At 43.3% G+C, this 13482-nt stretch overlaps 1 protein-coding gene across 2 annotated transcripts in view; it reads left to right on the top strand.

The window, feature by feature from the left end:
* ANTXRL (ANTXR like) overlaps positions 1-13482 on the top strand; it is a 76061-nt gene that overhangs the window by 33034 nt on the left and 29545 nt on the right. For both annotated transcript variants that reach the window (XR_015706486.1, XM_009466647.2), the window contains exons 14-17: positions 554-592; positions 3765-3863; positions 5524-5691; positions 6869-6949. Coding sequence is in view for 1 of the 2 variants with exons in the window: in XM_009466647.2 (XP_009464922.1) it covers positions 554-592; positions 3765-3863; positions 5524-5691; positions 6869-6949 (387 nt within the window). In the remaining variant the exon portion in view is untranslated. The remainder of the gene's footprint in view (positions 1-553; positions 593-3764; positions 3864-5523; positions 5692-6868; positions 6950-13482) is intronic.

Here is a 13482-nt window from a genome sequence, read left to right as displayed (position 1 = left end):
TTCAACAAATTGCTTAAGGTGCTTGTTGAAGTCACTCGAGTCTGGGTTTTTGAATGTTGCAAGGCCTATGTGATTTTGACACTGAACGAGAAGTTTAAGTTTGCTCGTGGACGTGGCCCAAGTTTCTGTGGGGAAACCTGCTGCAGAAAAACTGTAATGGAACTGTTTTATTAATATGTGCATAAGCTGTTATAGTCCTTTTTGAAGACAAGAGTTAGGCTTTATTTTTTTATTCTGAGTAAATATTTTGCACTAGCTTGGCAATTATGTGACACTTTTAAGGCAGAACTACCAGAACATGGAGCTGTATTATGAGTTACTTAATAGGGCACTTCTTGACTAATCAGATAGTTCAATGTGATGGATTTAGCTTCTCATCTGCATTTATTTTATGCCTGCTGAAAAGCAGTGGGGCTAGTGAGAGGATTGAATGTGGGGGAATGGAGCAGGGCAACGCATCTGTGGTATGAGCAAGAAAGCAGAGAGGACATAGCATTGAGATGGATGAACCCTACCATTATCTCAGATTTCTCCCATTGTTTATATATTCCAGGTGATCAAGGAGCCACCGCCACCACCACCTCCAGAGCCTGTAAGTAGGCTATTTTTGAGCTGTTGCACTGTCTGCAGCCACTGTAGTGTATTGTGCTGCCCAGGAACGTCAGCCCTGTAGGTGTCTTAATAACACCTTGAAGGCTGTGAGAGGAAGTCTCTTGGGTCAGGATAGTTATTTCTGCCTTCTGGCCTCTTTATATACATACAGCAAGATTATTTCTGTCCACAGAAAATAGTTGCATAACTCAGAAGTCCACAGACCAACAGTTCCTATGGTATTTTGTTCCTTCTGCTGCACATCAAACAGGTGTGTAAGCAAATCTTTGCTTCTTAAGCTGTGCTGAAAGCAGTTCCTCCTCCAGTAAAGCTGCTGCTGGTCTCAGCAGGAGTTTAGCCCAGATTGGCAGTAAGGAACAAAGTCTGGCAGCTGACGAAAGGACAGCGAAGGCCACATTCTTGTGGCTTTGCTACAGGAGAGGAAGACAAGAGCCTGCCCCAGCTGTGGCTCTGCTGCAGTGACCTTTGGAAGGACATTTAGCCTTTCTCCATTTAGGTTGTGAGCTGTTTGAGGCAGGGTTGTATTTAGGTCTTTTTGGGACAGTAACACACTGACCCTGACCTCAGCTTAATTTCACTTTGCTAATTTAATGAAAATAATAGTAGTAAATAGAAGTAGCTCCAGAGAAAACTCATCCCTGCCTTTATTTCTTTCCTAGGCATAGAAAGTTAAATGATGGAAAAATACTTGCCTAACCCACAAGAGAAGCTTACAGTTTACTGCTAACTTGCTGTAACTTGGCATGAATATCAGAAGGCAACCACAGCTGCTGTTTTGAGGTTGCCAGAGGCCACCATTACTGTGTATGTGATCCTGTTGCTTGTCCTGGGCAGCAGCACTGTGACAATTTAACTTTAGAATATGCACCAAAAAATCATGCTAGTTTTAGGGCGATTAGTGTTGTCATGAAGCATGCAATTGCAGCCATGCTATGTTTGAAGGAGGTTTCAGAGAGCATCGCACCCCTGCAGCAGAGTTCCCAGATGCTTTGTGATTATTCTGATCAGCAGAGATTTTAAATGCAATCAAAGAGACTGTGAGCTGACGTAAGCCTCCAGGTATAACACAGAATACAGAGGTTATCCATCCCGTTACTTGGCCTTGTCTTTATCCAGTATGGATTGTTGTTTCGTTACACTTAGCACTAGCCTCCCTAGGTATGGTGACCTGCCCTTTCGCTGGTGTAGTCTGGTATTGCTGCTATTAAACTGAATATAGTTATCTAAAACTTGTTCTAAACCACAAGCATTAGATTTCCATTACTTTTCAAAATCTATGTAGTAGCTGTTGATGATGTTTTGCTATGTGTTCAGTGTAGGAGTATTTGGTATAGATACTTTATCAGCTGGAAAAGTATCAGCCATCGCTATTAACTGTGTCCTGCTACTGTCAGGCTTGCCAGCTGTAAGGGTTGTTAGACATGAAGACTTGAAATCTGTGTTACGTCCCATGGAAGAGGCAGGATATTTTATATAGTACTCAAGTTCATGATGAAATAAAATATAAATGAATTAAAATTCTTGATGTAGTTCACTGGGTACTGTTTTAGACGTGGCACAAAATGGGATAAAATTTGTATATTTCGTATACTCTTAAAAAAAAAAAAAAAAAAAACAACAACACCAAACCAACAACAAAACCCAACACCAAACGTCAGTGCCTTCTTTGTATATTTATTTCCCTGACTTAGGATAAAAACAAAACAACAACAAAAAACTCCAACCAAAAAAACCCAAAACAAAACAAAAAAAATCAAACTCAAACACCCTTACTAGTCAATGGAAATGTCAACTCCAGTCTTGCCTGGCCATATTAAAGAATTTGTTGGAGGAACTGACCCATGAACCATAGCTGAGAGATCAGATGTCACTGAATAACTGATGGGAATACCTTTCTCCAAGGCATAACCTAAGAGTTAAATATGAACAAACAAAAACTAAGGCAGGTTTTTTAAAAGCTAGTATTGGCATTTGGACTCTCAATTCCTTTTACATTCCAATAGAAACACATAGGGCAACTTTGAGAAAATGTCACCTAGTAATCTGACAATAATTTGTGTCCTTCTCTAGTATTTGGATTTCACTTCTTGTTGTGTGGTTTTTTGTTTTTGTTTTTTTAGTAAAAACTAAGTGCAGGCAGTGTTTCTAGAAACATACTTTTACTGATGAAAATTAGCAGAAATCACTGTGCCTGGCCAGTCCAAGAGCAGCATGCACATCTGCATATCAGCATGAGGTGCAGTTATTTGTCTTTAATAAAGAGTGTGAGGAATGAAGATGCTCTTGTAGGAGTCTTGTTGGGACCTTTCCTCAATTATGTGTGTACTTTGAGAGTGTCATGATGTGACTTTCAGTTGCCTCAACTCAGCGTAATGATAGGGAGTCTGAGAAATCCCAGTGACTTCTGTCAGCTCAAGATGATAGAGCTGGAGATGTGTTCCCAGGTTTGTCAAACCAGAAACGTTTGCCAGCTTTTAGTAAAGCAAGAACAGAACAATGAACCTCAAGTAAAACCCTGATTCAGACTCTCCCACGTTCCAGAAAAATAATCTGCAGTCTTTGTAATTGCAGGTCAAAAACTCTCGATCTGAGCTTCCTGACAATTTGGAGATGCTCCAGTCTGAGTCCTGGTTCCAAACTGTACAGCTTGAGCCAGACTCTACAAAGAATCAAGCAGCGTAGAATAGCTGGTTACAGCTGCCGTGAGAAAAGGGTCTGATGCACATGTTAGAAAACTCACAGTGGTAGCTTTTTTCCCCTGTTAGGTGACATTAAGTGCTAAAAGCGCAATTAATAAATGATTTCTTTGGGCTGATTGCTGCATTTTCTGCATAGCATAGCATAGTGGCAAGCCAGTATAATGTACAATTCATCTCCACTTTGCTTTTCCTTACAAGTCAGTTGTGATTTTGAAGTTCAGTACATATTTGACTAAATAAAAGCTGCCTGGAAAGAGGAATAGGCAATCCTCTTTGGCTTCCCTAGTTAAAATTGCAGCTGCAGAGACAAGAGACTTTTGTTTTTTGTCAGCAAATGAGTATAACACACAAAGCCAGATATCCAATGATTGGACCATAGGATGTTCAGTTGTTTTCCATAGTTTATGCTGTTTATGTGAGAACAGCAGTAATATCTCCCTGTCTTTCCCATAGGAATCAGATGATGAAGATGGATTGCCGAAGAAAAAGTGGCCAACCGTGGACGCATCTTATTATGGAGGTCGAGGTGTTGGTGGGATTAAGAGGATGGAGGTATTTGGCTTGTTCTTTAGTGTTGTAAAAATCAGCACATTTAATTAAAAATTGTAGCAATATGTTTATGTGATTTTTAAAAAGCTACCTTGATGGACTAGAGACTGGAATTTAATTAGGGCTTGTCCACCTGATTGTACCTGCTGTCCAAGTAACAGACATCAAGCTGCCACCATTCTCATGAATAAATAAATGAATCTAGCATTATGAGCCAGAGAAAATTTGCAGGTTAAGAAATGGGATAAGCACCAAAAGAGGTTTTAATTTACTGAATCAAACCGTTCAGTGCAGTTGGGTCCAGTTCTTTTGTTTCAGGCAGAGTTACACTGATTTTGAGTATTTGAGGGTGCCATCTACACTGTGCACGGCTGGCTGGCAGCAGTTGGTTTGAGGAATTTAAACCACCAATTTTTCTTTTTTCCTTCTTTTTTTCTTTTTTTTTTTCTTTTGGGTTTGGGTGCCTCCCCCCCCCCCCCCGGTTAAATATTAACTCCTAAAGCACAAAAACATGTCTGTGTTGAAATTGGCCAATGAATCAAATCCTGCCCTGGGATTCATGCACAAGCCAGTCTTGTTGTATAAAGTAAGGTGTTACTGTGAAAGAAATTTGCCTTGTGCTGTCCTATGGCATGTACGTTCCAGGGAATCAGTGGATAATGCTGTGATCGGCTACAAACTCCTGTGAATACCCATGTTGGTGAAATCAATTCAATATTCCTAACCATGGATAATATAAGGCAGGGAATTGTCACAGCTGAGGGCCTAATGATGACTTTTAGGGATGGCACGCCAGAAACTCCCACCAGATTTAATTGGTAGCTGAGGGAGGTGGGCTAATGTAAGCTAGCAGAGGATCTGGACTAAACTAGGCCTAACAGAATGAAAGCAATGGCTTCTCAGCAAGTCCCTGCAAGTCTGCAGTTGAAGTATTGCATCTTAATATCCTTAATCATTTTCCTTGGGAGAATTTTATCCTTGATGCTGAGTAACCCAATGGATCATATATTGTCCTTGAATGCAGAGTCACATTTCTGTTTGAGGTAAGTCAGACACCAAAATGATAATTTCAGCTTGAAATAAATAGTGTATAGTATGTGAAGATAAAGTTACTAACCTCTTGTGACTATGCAAGGTCATCTTTGGAAGAGCTGTTTTTAGTAGTAGCTGCACAAGTTTGAGGGCTGATGCTCTTAAGCTATTCATGTACTTGTCCACTGACCCTTTTTTCACGTTTGAACTGATCAACAGGAGCTGCTTCGGGTTAGCTGTAAAGACTGCCTACCTTCAGCTGATGCTGCTGCCTGCTTTTTGCATGAGGCAATGGGAAGCGTATTACACTTGTGTCCTAGCAGAGCTGGGCAGAGTGCTTCAGATTTCACTTGGAAATGGGTTAATCTGTCCTGGATGCTGTGAATTCCCACAACACTTTAGGTTACTGGAAGGTGCAAAGGCTGGTAGTTCAAGCAGCTTTTGAGTGAGACTATTTGACTCTTAAATGTGTATTTCTGATAACAGTGGGAGTTTGGTGCCTTTATAAATTTGGCTTCATGTCTGGTGGCATTGGGTCATCTGGTGGGAACTAGATTAATGTCTATGAAAACTGCCTGCTGGTAGCAACTGCTGAAGTGTCTCTACTTAGAATGTGCTCTCCTAACTTCAGGTGCGATGGGGAGACAAGGGGTCAACAGAGGAAGGAGCAAAATTGGAGAAGCCCAAAAATGCTATTATTAAGTTGCCAGAACAGGAGTATGAGCCATGGGAACCCAAGCCAAAGAAGCCCCATGTGAGAAAACCACCTTCCCAGCGGAAATGGTACACTCCAATCAAGGTAATGTGTCTGCCCCTCCATTTTACCAAGTCTCTTATGGTATGCATCTTACTACATGCTGCTTCCTTAGCACAGCCTTTCTTACGGCAGAGCTGGGAGAGCCTATTTAGAAAATGGCCAGTAACCCTTAACTTTGCCTGTTTCTTGGAACGTGCATTTCACCCGGTACTGTGTTGCTGTAGGTTTTTGAGGAAGAGTGGAGGGTGTTGGAGGTAGCAGAGATCTTCCCTCCCTCAGCTCACACCTTCTTTTCAGGTACTTTTGCACAGCCTGGATTGCAACAGCCAATATCTCAGCTCTTAGGGAGGGCGGATGCTGTTTTGTGCCGTCTCAAGGCAGCATACAAAGAGGATCAGATAAAGTGCACCGTCCTTTCTTTGATTGCACTGTGGCTAAGGCCTTGGGTTGGGATTCAGCTCTGTTCCCCTCTAGTTCAGCCACAAGATGTAGTGTTTGATTTTGGGCAAGTCGCTCATTCTCTCCACACTTTCATCCCCATTTCTCCCATGTCATTATAGTATCTGGTGTCTCCCTGTCTTTTAATGTATGTGTCCTCACACAACCCTTGAGGCAGGGCAGAGCTGTTATCTCTGCTTACAGAGGAGGAAGCTGGAGGGTTAGCGCAGGCCAAGGGAGCAGCATGCCATGCTCATCACAGAAACCTGTGGTCATGTCCCAAACCAGTGCTTTGTGGGATGAGGCCCCCACCCCCCGCCCCCCCCCCATGCTCACAGATCAGTTTAACAGTGCTTGAATTTATTGTCTGGAAAGTACCTGTGAATTTTAAAGCCTGCCTAGGGAGGTAGTCTTGTGGCTGTTTATCCATGCTCCAGCTCACCTCCCATCAGTACACTACTTTTGTTGTTCTGCCTTCTGTTACCGTAACACCTGTCTAATTGTGCCTCTTGGGAGTTGTTCACATTAAACTACAGTCATCCTGAGTGAGTTTTGAGCAGGCTGAATTTGGCCCGTTGCATATCAGGTACATGTTACCCCATCGAGGTCTCTTTTCTGGCTGTCCAGATAAGCAGTATACAGAGGGCAAGGGCACAGGAGCAATGTTTGTGCGGACAGTTTAATACAGAAAGGCTGGATCAACTAACCTGTAGTTTAATCTCACGTTGTTTTCCCCAAATTTCTTGGTCGTGTGAATTTTTTTTTTCTTTTCTAATTCCAGGGCAAACTTGATGCACTGTGGGCTTTGGTTCGACGAGGCTATGATCAAGTCTCTCTTATGAGACCACAGCCAGGGGATAAGGTAAGGTGTCACAAACACAGTGGCCTGTCACTTCTGTTAGCAGCAGCAGTGCTCTTCCCTCCTAACCACCCCACCTTTTTTTCTCTTTTTTTTTTTTTTTTGTGAGCTTGTCTCTTTTCACATAACCCTGAGGCTAAAAATTTGTCACAAGAACCAAAGATTTCAAAATGAGCTAAAATGTTTGCTGTGGCATCTATTTAAAAGTACTGCCCCAAAAGGTCAACAGCAATGTCTCCACTGTGATAATTTGAGCAGACTGAGGAAGAAGCTGGCCAGTCACAGTAGTATAGGAGACCTTTTTCAGCCATGTAAGTTCTTAGCCTTTTTTTTCTGGGTACACGTGTTGAAGTCAAAGCATAGGTTCTTTGTGTGTGCATTCTGGGGGACAGCTCGCTTTGAATTTAATATGCAGTAGTTGTTCTACAACAGTAATTATCCTTCCTACCCAACTTCATAAAAATGTGTCTCGGATTTAATAACAGTTGTGATTAATGAGAGAAATCACAGTTCAGTGCAGTTGATGAAGAAACAAATTATAGCAAAGTTAATGGAGAATAAAGTTTCTGTAGAATTCTGTGCACACATTTCTCAGTCATATCCTGTATGTAGGCAGAGAGTATGTCCTGCCTTGATAAAGTCCATTGGCCAAACATAGGTTAGGAGTGGATTCCTCCTGGGAGGAAGCGGGGAGTTTGTGCCTTTCAGAGCCACAGATGTGTCTGTGTGCTGCCCCAGGTGACTCGCAATAGCTTAATTCAGAGCTCTCACAATTTCCTCGTGAGAGCCTGGCACAGTTATGGTTGTCTCTATGTTGTTATTCTGGGGGGAAAACTCTGTAAGAATCAAGTGCTGCTGCTTTGGGCTGTTGCACCTTCAGATTTGACTTTCTGCAGTGGCACTTTAAAACATGAGGACTGAGCAGAGACGATGGCATCTTTCTCCTCCCTGTGGCCCTTCTCTGGCCAGAGTCCACTTCATCACCTTTGCTCTCAGGGGAAGGGGTTATAGGGTTACAGTGGCAGGGGCCATAAAGTGCTTTTCTGGGGTAGGAGTGGTACAGAGGCCCTTGTGCTGGGCTTGTTTGCCTAGGTGACTTTCACACCTAATAACAGACTTTAAAAGTAGCCCTAATTTGCATCATCTAGGGCAAATAAGTTGCATCCCTCTGGCTTTTGGCAAAATACCGTTATGGCATTTCTCTAGTTATTAACCAAACATGCAGCTTCAGTATTTAAAGTTTAATCTCTTCCATTTTTCTTTTGGTGTGTAAGGAAACTAAGAACAAACTCAGCTTCCTACGCTACTTTGTAAAATGGTCTTAACTAAGCTGCATGAAACTAATGGTTTCACTAAGCTGCATTTTCAAGACAGCTGTGCTCAAGGCACCTTATTTACTTTTTAAGCACGATCTAGAGCTTCTGAATAGGCTCTTTAGGCCCAGCTGTATTTTGATAGCACTAACATTGTATAATATGAATCTATCCTCTGCCTTTCACTCCCTCGGTTGGTACATTTCTATCGGTGCAGAGCACAACAGAGCCTCTGTTAGCCTGCGCGGTCAAGAAACATGCAGGGGGCTGGCTCCGAACAGGAATCCTCAGTTCCTTGCTTTCCAGCTCTGCTACAGGGAAGACGAGGGGCTCAAAAGAGGCAATGTAAAACAGAGAGAGCTGAAGGATTATTGTATCAGGGAGAACATTAGAAAAATCAAATGTACATCTGGGAAATAGGGTGGAAAGAATCCTATTGAGCCAGATTCGGTGGAAGAATAGGATCATCTCTGTTCTCTGGCCTGTGAAATTAACTAAAGCTGAGGAATATTGAAAGCGAAATAAGAAAATGACTAGACATCATTTGCTGTTTAAAAAAAAAAATAAAATAAAGGACATCACAGGCCTGTATTTCATGAGAAGGCTGGCACAGAAAAGAGCAAGGTTATTATTTACTGTTTGGTTGACTTTTCTAGTAGCAATCCCTCACTGGAGAATCGGCTCCTTGTGAGTTAGGATTTTGGGGGGGGGAAGTGTATAAATATACACGTAGGTACACATAAGTATATATAAGTATGCACACGCATGCACACACTTACTTTGTGGCTGAAAATGGGGACATCAAGTCAGTGCTATCAGTGACCGGCTGCGTGGAGAGCCTGGAGCTCTGGCTGTGCGGAGCTGAAGGAGCCTGGCAGCCCCAGCAGCAAGCCCACAGCTCTGCTTGACCCAGTCCAGGTGGGGACAAGGTCAATCCTGTACAGGTGTGCTGACAGCAGTCAATGGATTTTTGGTTTACTGTTGGGTAGACATGAAAGTACAGCCTGACTTGCCTCCGTGCATGGGGTTCTTCCAGGCCGCACCATCCAGTGGCCAGTGACTGTGGTGATCTTGGAGAGAGGGACTGCTTTGCTTTGTGGGGTTTTGAGGGATTTGGGGAGGCAGGGGGAAGAGTTCTCTGGGTTTTTTGGTTTGCTTTTTTTTTTGTTTGATTTTAAGGTAATTTCATAGTTGTCCTGGTTGTTCAGGAAAACTTAGAGCTCAGAAAGCAAAAGAAACACAATTTAACTCTGTTTTGGGAGTGGCATTTGGATTCATAACTCAGAAAATTCCTCTCTCTGAATTTCCCAGAATCAGTCAAATTATTATCTTAAAATTTTCAGGGATTACCAGAAATACAGGTTGTTTCCCACTGGAACAGGGTAACTCACTGAAGTTACGTTTTCCAAATTTCTGTTTCACAGTTTACTTCCATTGGAAAAAAAGGAAAGTTTTCATTTTCCATTTTTATTGCTTCAGTTGGGCATATGTTTGCTTTTTGCAGCCATTGGGAGAAATTATAGCAAAACTCTTTTTTCTGCATAATGAAAATACTAATTATAGAGAAGAGAACATCCACAGTACAGGGAGAAAAATATTTTTCACAAGGCTTTTGGGACAGGGGGAAGATGACAAAGGAGAATTTTTTGACATTAAAACAATCTTTAGAAACTCTTTGAAAAGTGTAATTTCTTTCATCATTTGAAAATGAGTACTGTGGTTTGGGAGCTTTTCTCTCCAAAAAGTCTGAAAAATACTTGTAGAAAAACTTTCTGTGATAGTTTTGGTGGAAAACAAAATATGTTCAAGTTTTTGGTATATTCACCAATGTATCTGGTTTTGTCACAGACAAGCAAAAGTCTGTTAGACATTCTTCAGAGCTGTTCAGCATCTTGCCCCACAACACAGCCCTCTTCTCTATTTTTTTTTTTTTCCTGCAAACCATCCAGTGAAGGCAATATTGCTACCCCAGGTTTTCAAATCATGACTTGTCCCTCACCCCCATCATGAAGTTAAAAATGGCACAGTTTTTATTTTTTTTGAGTCTTCATGTGGTGAAGCCCATTCCAGAGTGTGTGTGAGAGCCTTGCAGTGGAAATTCAGGCTGAAGCATGTGTGCAGGAATACAGGGCTGACTGCTGCAAGGGACTTTCTGCCGTCCTTTGTTCTGGGTGTCCAGGGCTGCTGTCCATCCATCCTCATTTCTTCCTTCATCCTGATCCTGTTGCCTTTCCCAAACCACCTGCTCTTTTCCTTACTTGTGCCCCTCCTTGAACTCCTGCCCTAAACATTCCTTTCCACTTCCTTCTGTGCCTTCTTCCTCTCCTTGCTGTCTCTCTCTTGTTTCCCTGCACCTCCCCTTGATGAGACAGACTGGTGCCCTGCAGTCCTGCCCTCTGGGAGCAATGGGCTGGTGACCAGCCTCCTTCCCCTGTTCCTCTCACACTGCAGGAACTGAGCTGCTGGTAGCAGCATGCCCTGGGTTACAGCCTCACTGCAGAGCTGGCCGAGGCTCCTGAGACCTCCCCTGCCCTTGCTCATGCCTTCCACAGGCTTATTGGGATGGATGACCCATCAGTATTAAGCAGGATTGTATTAATAGGACTGGCAGTGGAAATCACAGGCACTTATTGGAACTGCCTATTTAAAGAAAACCAGCCAAGCACAAGCTCTGATGCCCCTTCTCCTGGGAGCTGTGCCCACGGTGTTTGGCTTGGCTCTGCAGACAACTCCTCCTCTTGGTCTCCATTCAAGATCATGTCATGGCACCACTGCTGAAATTGGTTATTAGTTTGGCAAGTACCTCAGTAAAGGGTCACAGGACCTCGCTCGCTCAACTTCTGCAGGTCACCCCTAGCCAGAGCTTCTGTTGCACCAGGATGGGGCAGCAAGGGATAAACACACTTAGCTCTACCCCATCATTAGCAGATATGCTGCTATTTGTGGGATGGCTTTTTGCTGAGCTCTCAGACAGCATCAGTAGAGGAGCGAAGAGATGAAAAAGGGTTAGAGGCTCTGCTGCAGATTGCTGGGCTTTCTTCCTTGCAGTAATGTACAAAGGTGAAGGCTTCATAGGCATTTGTGCTACTGCTGCAGTGATGGATCCCTTAAAGCTAGGCTGCCATTCTTCCCTTCCTCCCCCAGAAATTTGGGGCTTAGAGGACCAGCAGTCATTCTTTTGGCCCAAGAAAGGGATTGACAGCTCTGAGGTGGGGACACTGCTCATCTAGAAATGGGGAGCATGTCAGAGTGGCCACATGGCCTGGTAAGCTATGTGTTGCTCAAGATACTCAGGCTGCCTCGAGAACTCCCCCATCATTGTGTTGATGTCCTTCTGAGCTTATAGGGGGCTGCTATGAAGACTGGAGTTTAGGAAATATTAATGTCTGTCTATCTTGAAGTGTCTCATAGAAACCACAGTAGCTGGTGGGGCAGGTTGTCAGTAGCCTCTGCAAAAGGGAACTTTCAAGCTCTTCCCCTTGGCCTCATGGATCCAAAATGGGACTGTTACCAAGATCAGCAAGTAAACATTAAAAGCCCCAATATGTGCAGAGAGGAAGGTGAGATGCTTCTTTCAAATGGTCTGCTTAGTTGCTGCTTTCAGCAAATCCATTCCATTTTGCATTTCAGCACATACTGTCACCGGAAATTCTCAGAGGCTCGGTTTACCAAAAACCTCAACTGAAAAAAAAGATGATGTTTTTCCCCCCTGGCAGAATTGCTCTTGTTTACTTTAAAGCTTTAGAAAGTGATCTCATTTTTGTCACTGAAAATTACCTGCAACAGATAGTGAGAGTGTAGACTGGATTTTGCTGTCACCATCACCCTTGTATACTCATGGGACTTTACTTAGAAAAAAGCAATGCTTTAGCAGTACTACCCTGTGGTTTGCACATGCAAAGCCCTTTCCTGGGGAAGGGGAGTAGAAGCAGGCTGTTGTACAAAAATCTGAAAGCCTTTTTTCCTCCTTTATTCCGTAAAACTGAAGGTAAAAAGACTGCTGTGCAGCCAAAAATTTCACAAACTATGAGCCACTGGTCATAGTGGAAGCCAGGACTCCCGGGTCTTTCAAGTTTTCACCATTGAGTTACTGCGTGACTTTGAACAAGGCACAGCAGCTGGAATTTTAAACACCAGCCTCTGAAATGAGAACCGGAGTATTTGTGTTCCTTATTCTGTGCATCCCTTTCAAAGTGATCACTCTTAAGCTGATAGGTTTGTAAAGCTCAGAAGGTCTGATTACCCTCGAATTTTGAGTGATTCCTTGTAATGCTGACCATGACATCTATGTGCCTTAGTTTTCCCAGCTGCAAAATAATCATGAGAACACAGTATTTACCTTCCTTACAGCTGTGAGGTTTAGTTATGTCCTTCCAGGCACTTAGGACTCCTCAGATGAATGGTGGGACACCAAACCTATGGATTGTTAATGACTAATAATTACTTTCCGGCTGCTACCTACAGGTGGTCATCAGTTTGAATGCAGCCCACGGGGATGGCATCATCCACCTGTCACTCCACCCTAGCTGCCCACATACCAGTGCTATTTGGAGCTCATTCTAATTACTTCTTTTCAAGACCAAGTCACGACCTTTAATAGGCTTCCCTGCCGCTTGTTGTAATCACCCAAGTAGTAATTGGCAGAGCTACAGGGGGTGCTGGAAAAGCAGCACTGAGCTCCTTCAGACTGTATTCATCAGCGACTACTGCCTGGTTCTGGGGCTTTTCTCCCTTTGCTTAACCTTTCTGGAGCCAATTACCTTCATAAGCTGCTGAAAAATTGAAGAGACGAGGACATTGCCTGCCACAGTAGGTGATCTCACTTTGTCACTTTCAATGAAAATGTGACACATGTAGCTCCTGTTTTTACTTTTTTTTTTTTTTTACTTTTTGCAAAGGACACCAGTATCTGTAAGGTTCATTCCTGCTGTAGCAGGCATGGCATGGGGGGAAAAAGCTCCCTGGTGCGGGACCAATGTCCTAATGCACAGTCCCCAGGGTGTGCTGAGCACTGCAGCTGGAATCACGTAGTCAGTGACTAATGAATTTCCTGTCCTGCAAGAAGCCCACATATGGCATTGCCTCTCACTTGTGCCAGGATCGTGTTATTTCTGATGTGGAAGAAGAATTCACAAATAGGCTTTGGGGATAGATGCTGCCTGTCTGCCCCCGGGTGGAACTAGCAGTCTGTCCATGTCTTTGGGAGCCAGAGGCACGCTCAGT

Source organism: Nipponia nippon, unplaced genomic scaffold, assembly GCF_047370975.1.
Source record: "Nipponia nippon isolate SJK-2023a ecotype South Korea unplaced genomic scaffold, ASM4737097v1 scaffold_3, whole genome shotgun sequence".
Taxonomy (NCBI): Eukaryota; Metazoa; Chordata; class Aves; order Pelecaniformes; family Threskiornithidae; genus Nipponia; species Nipponia nippon.
This window is presented reverse-complemented; position numbering and strand designations above follow the sequence as displayed.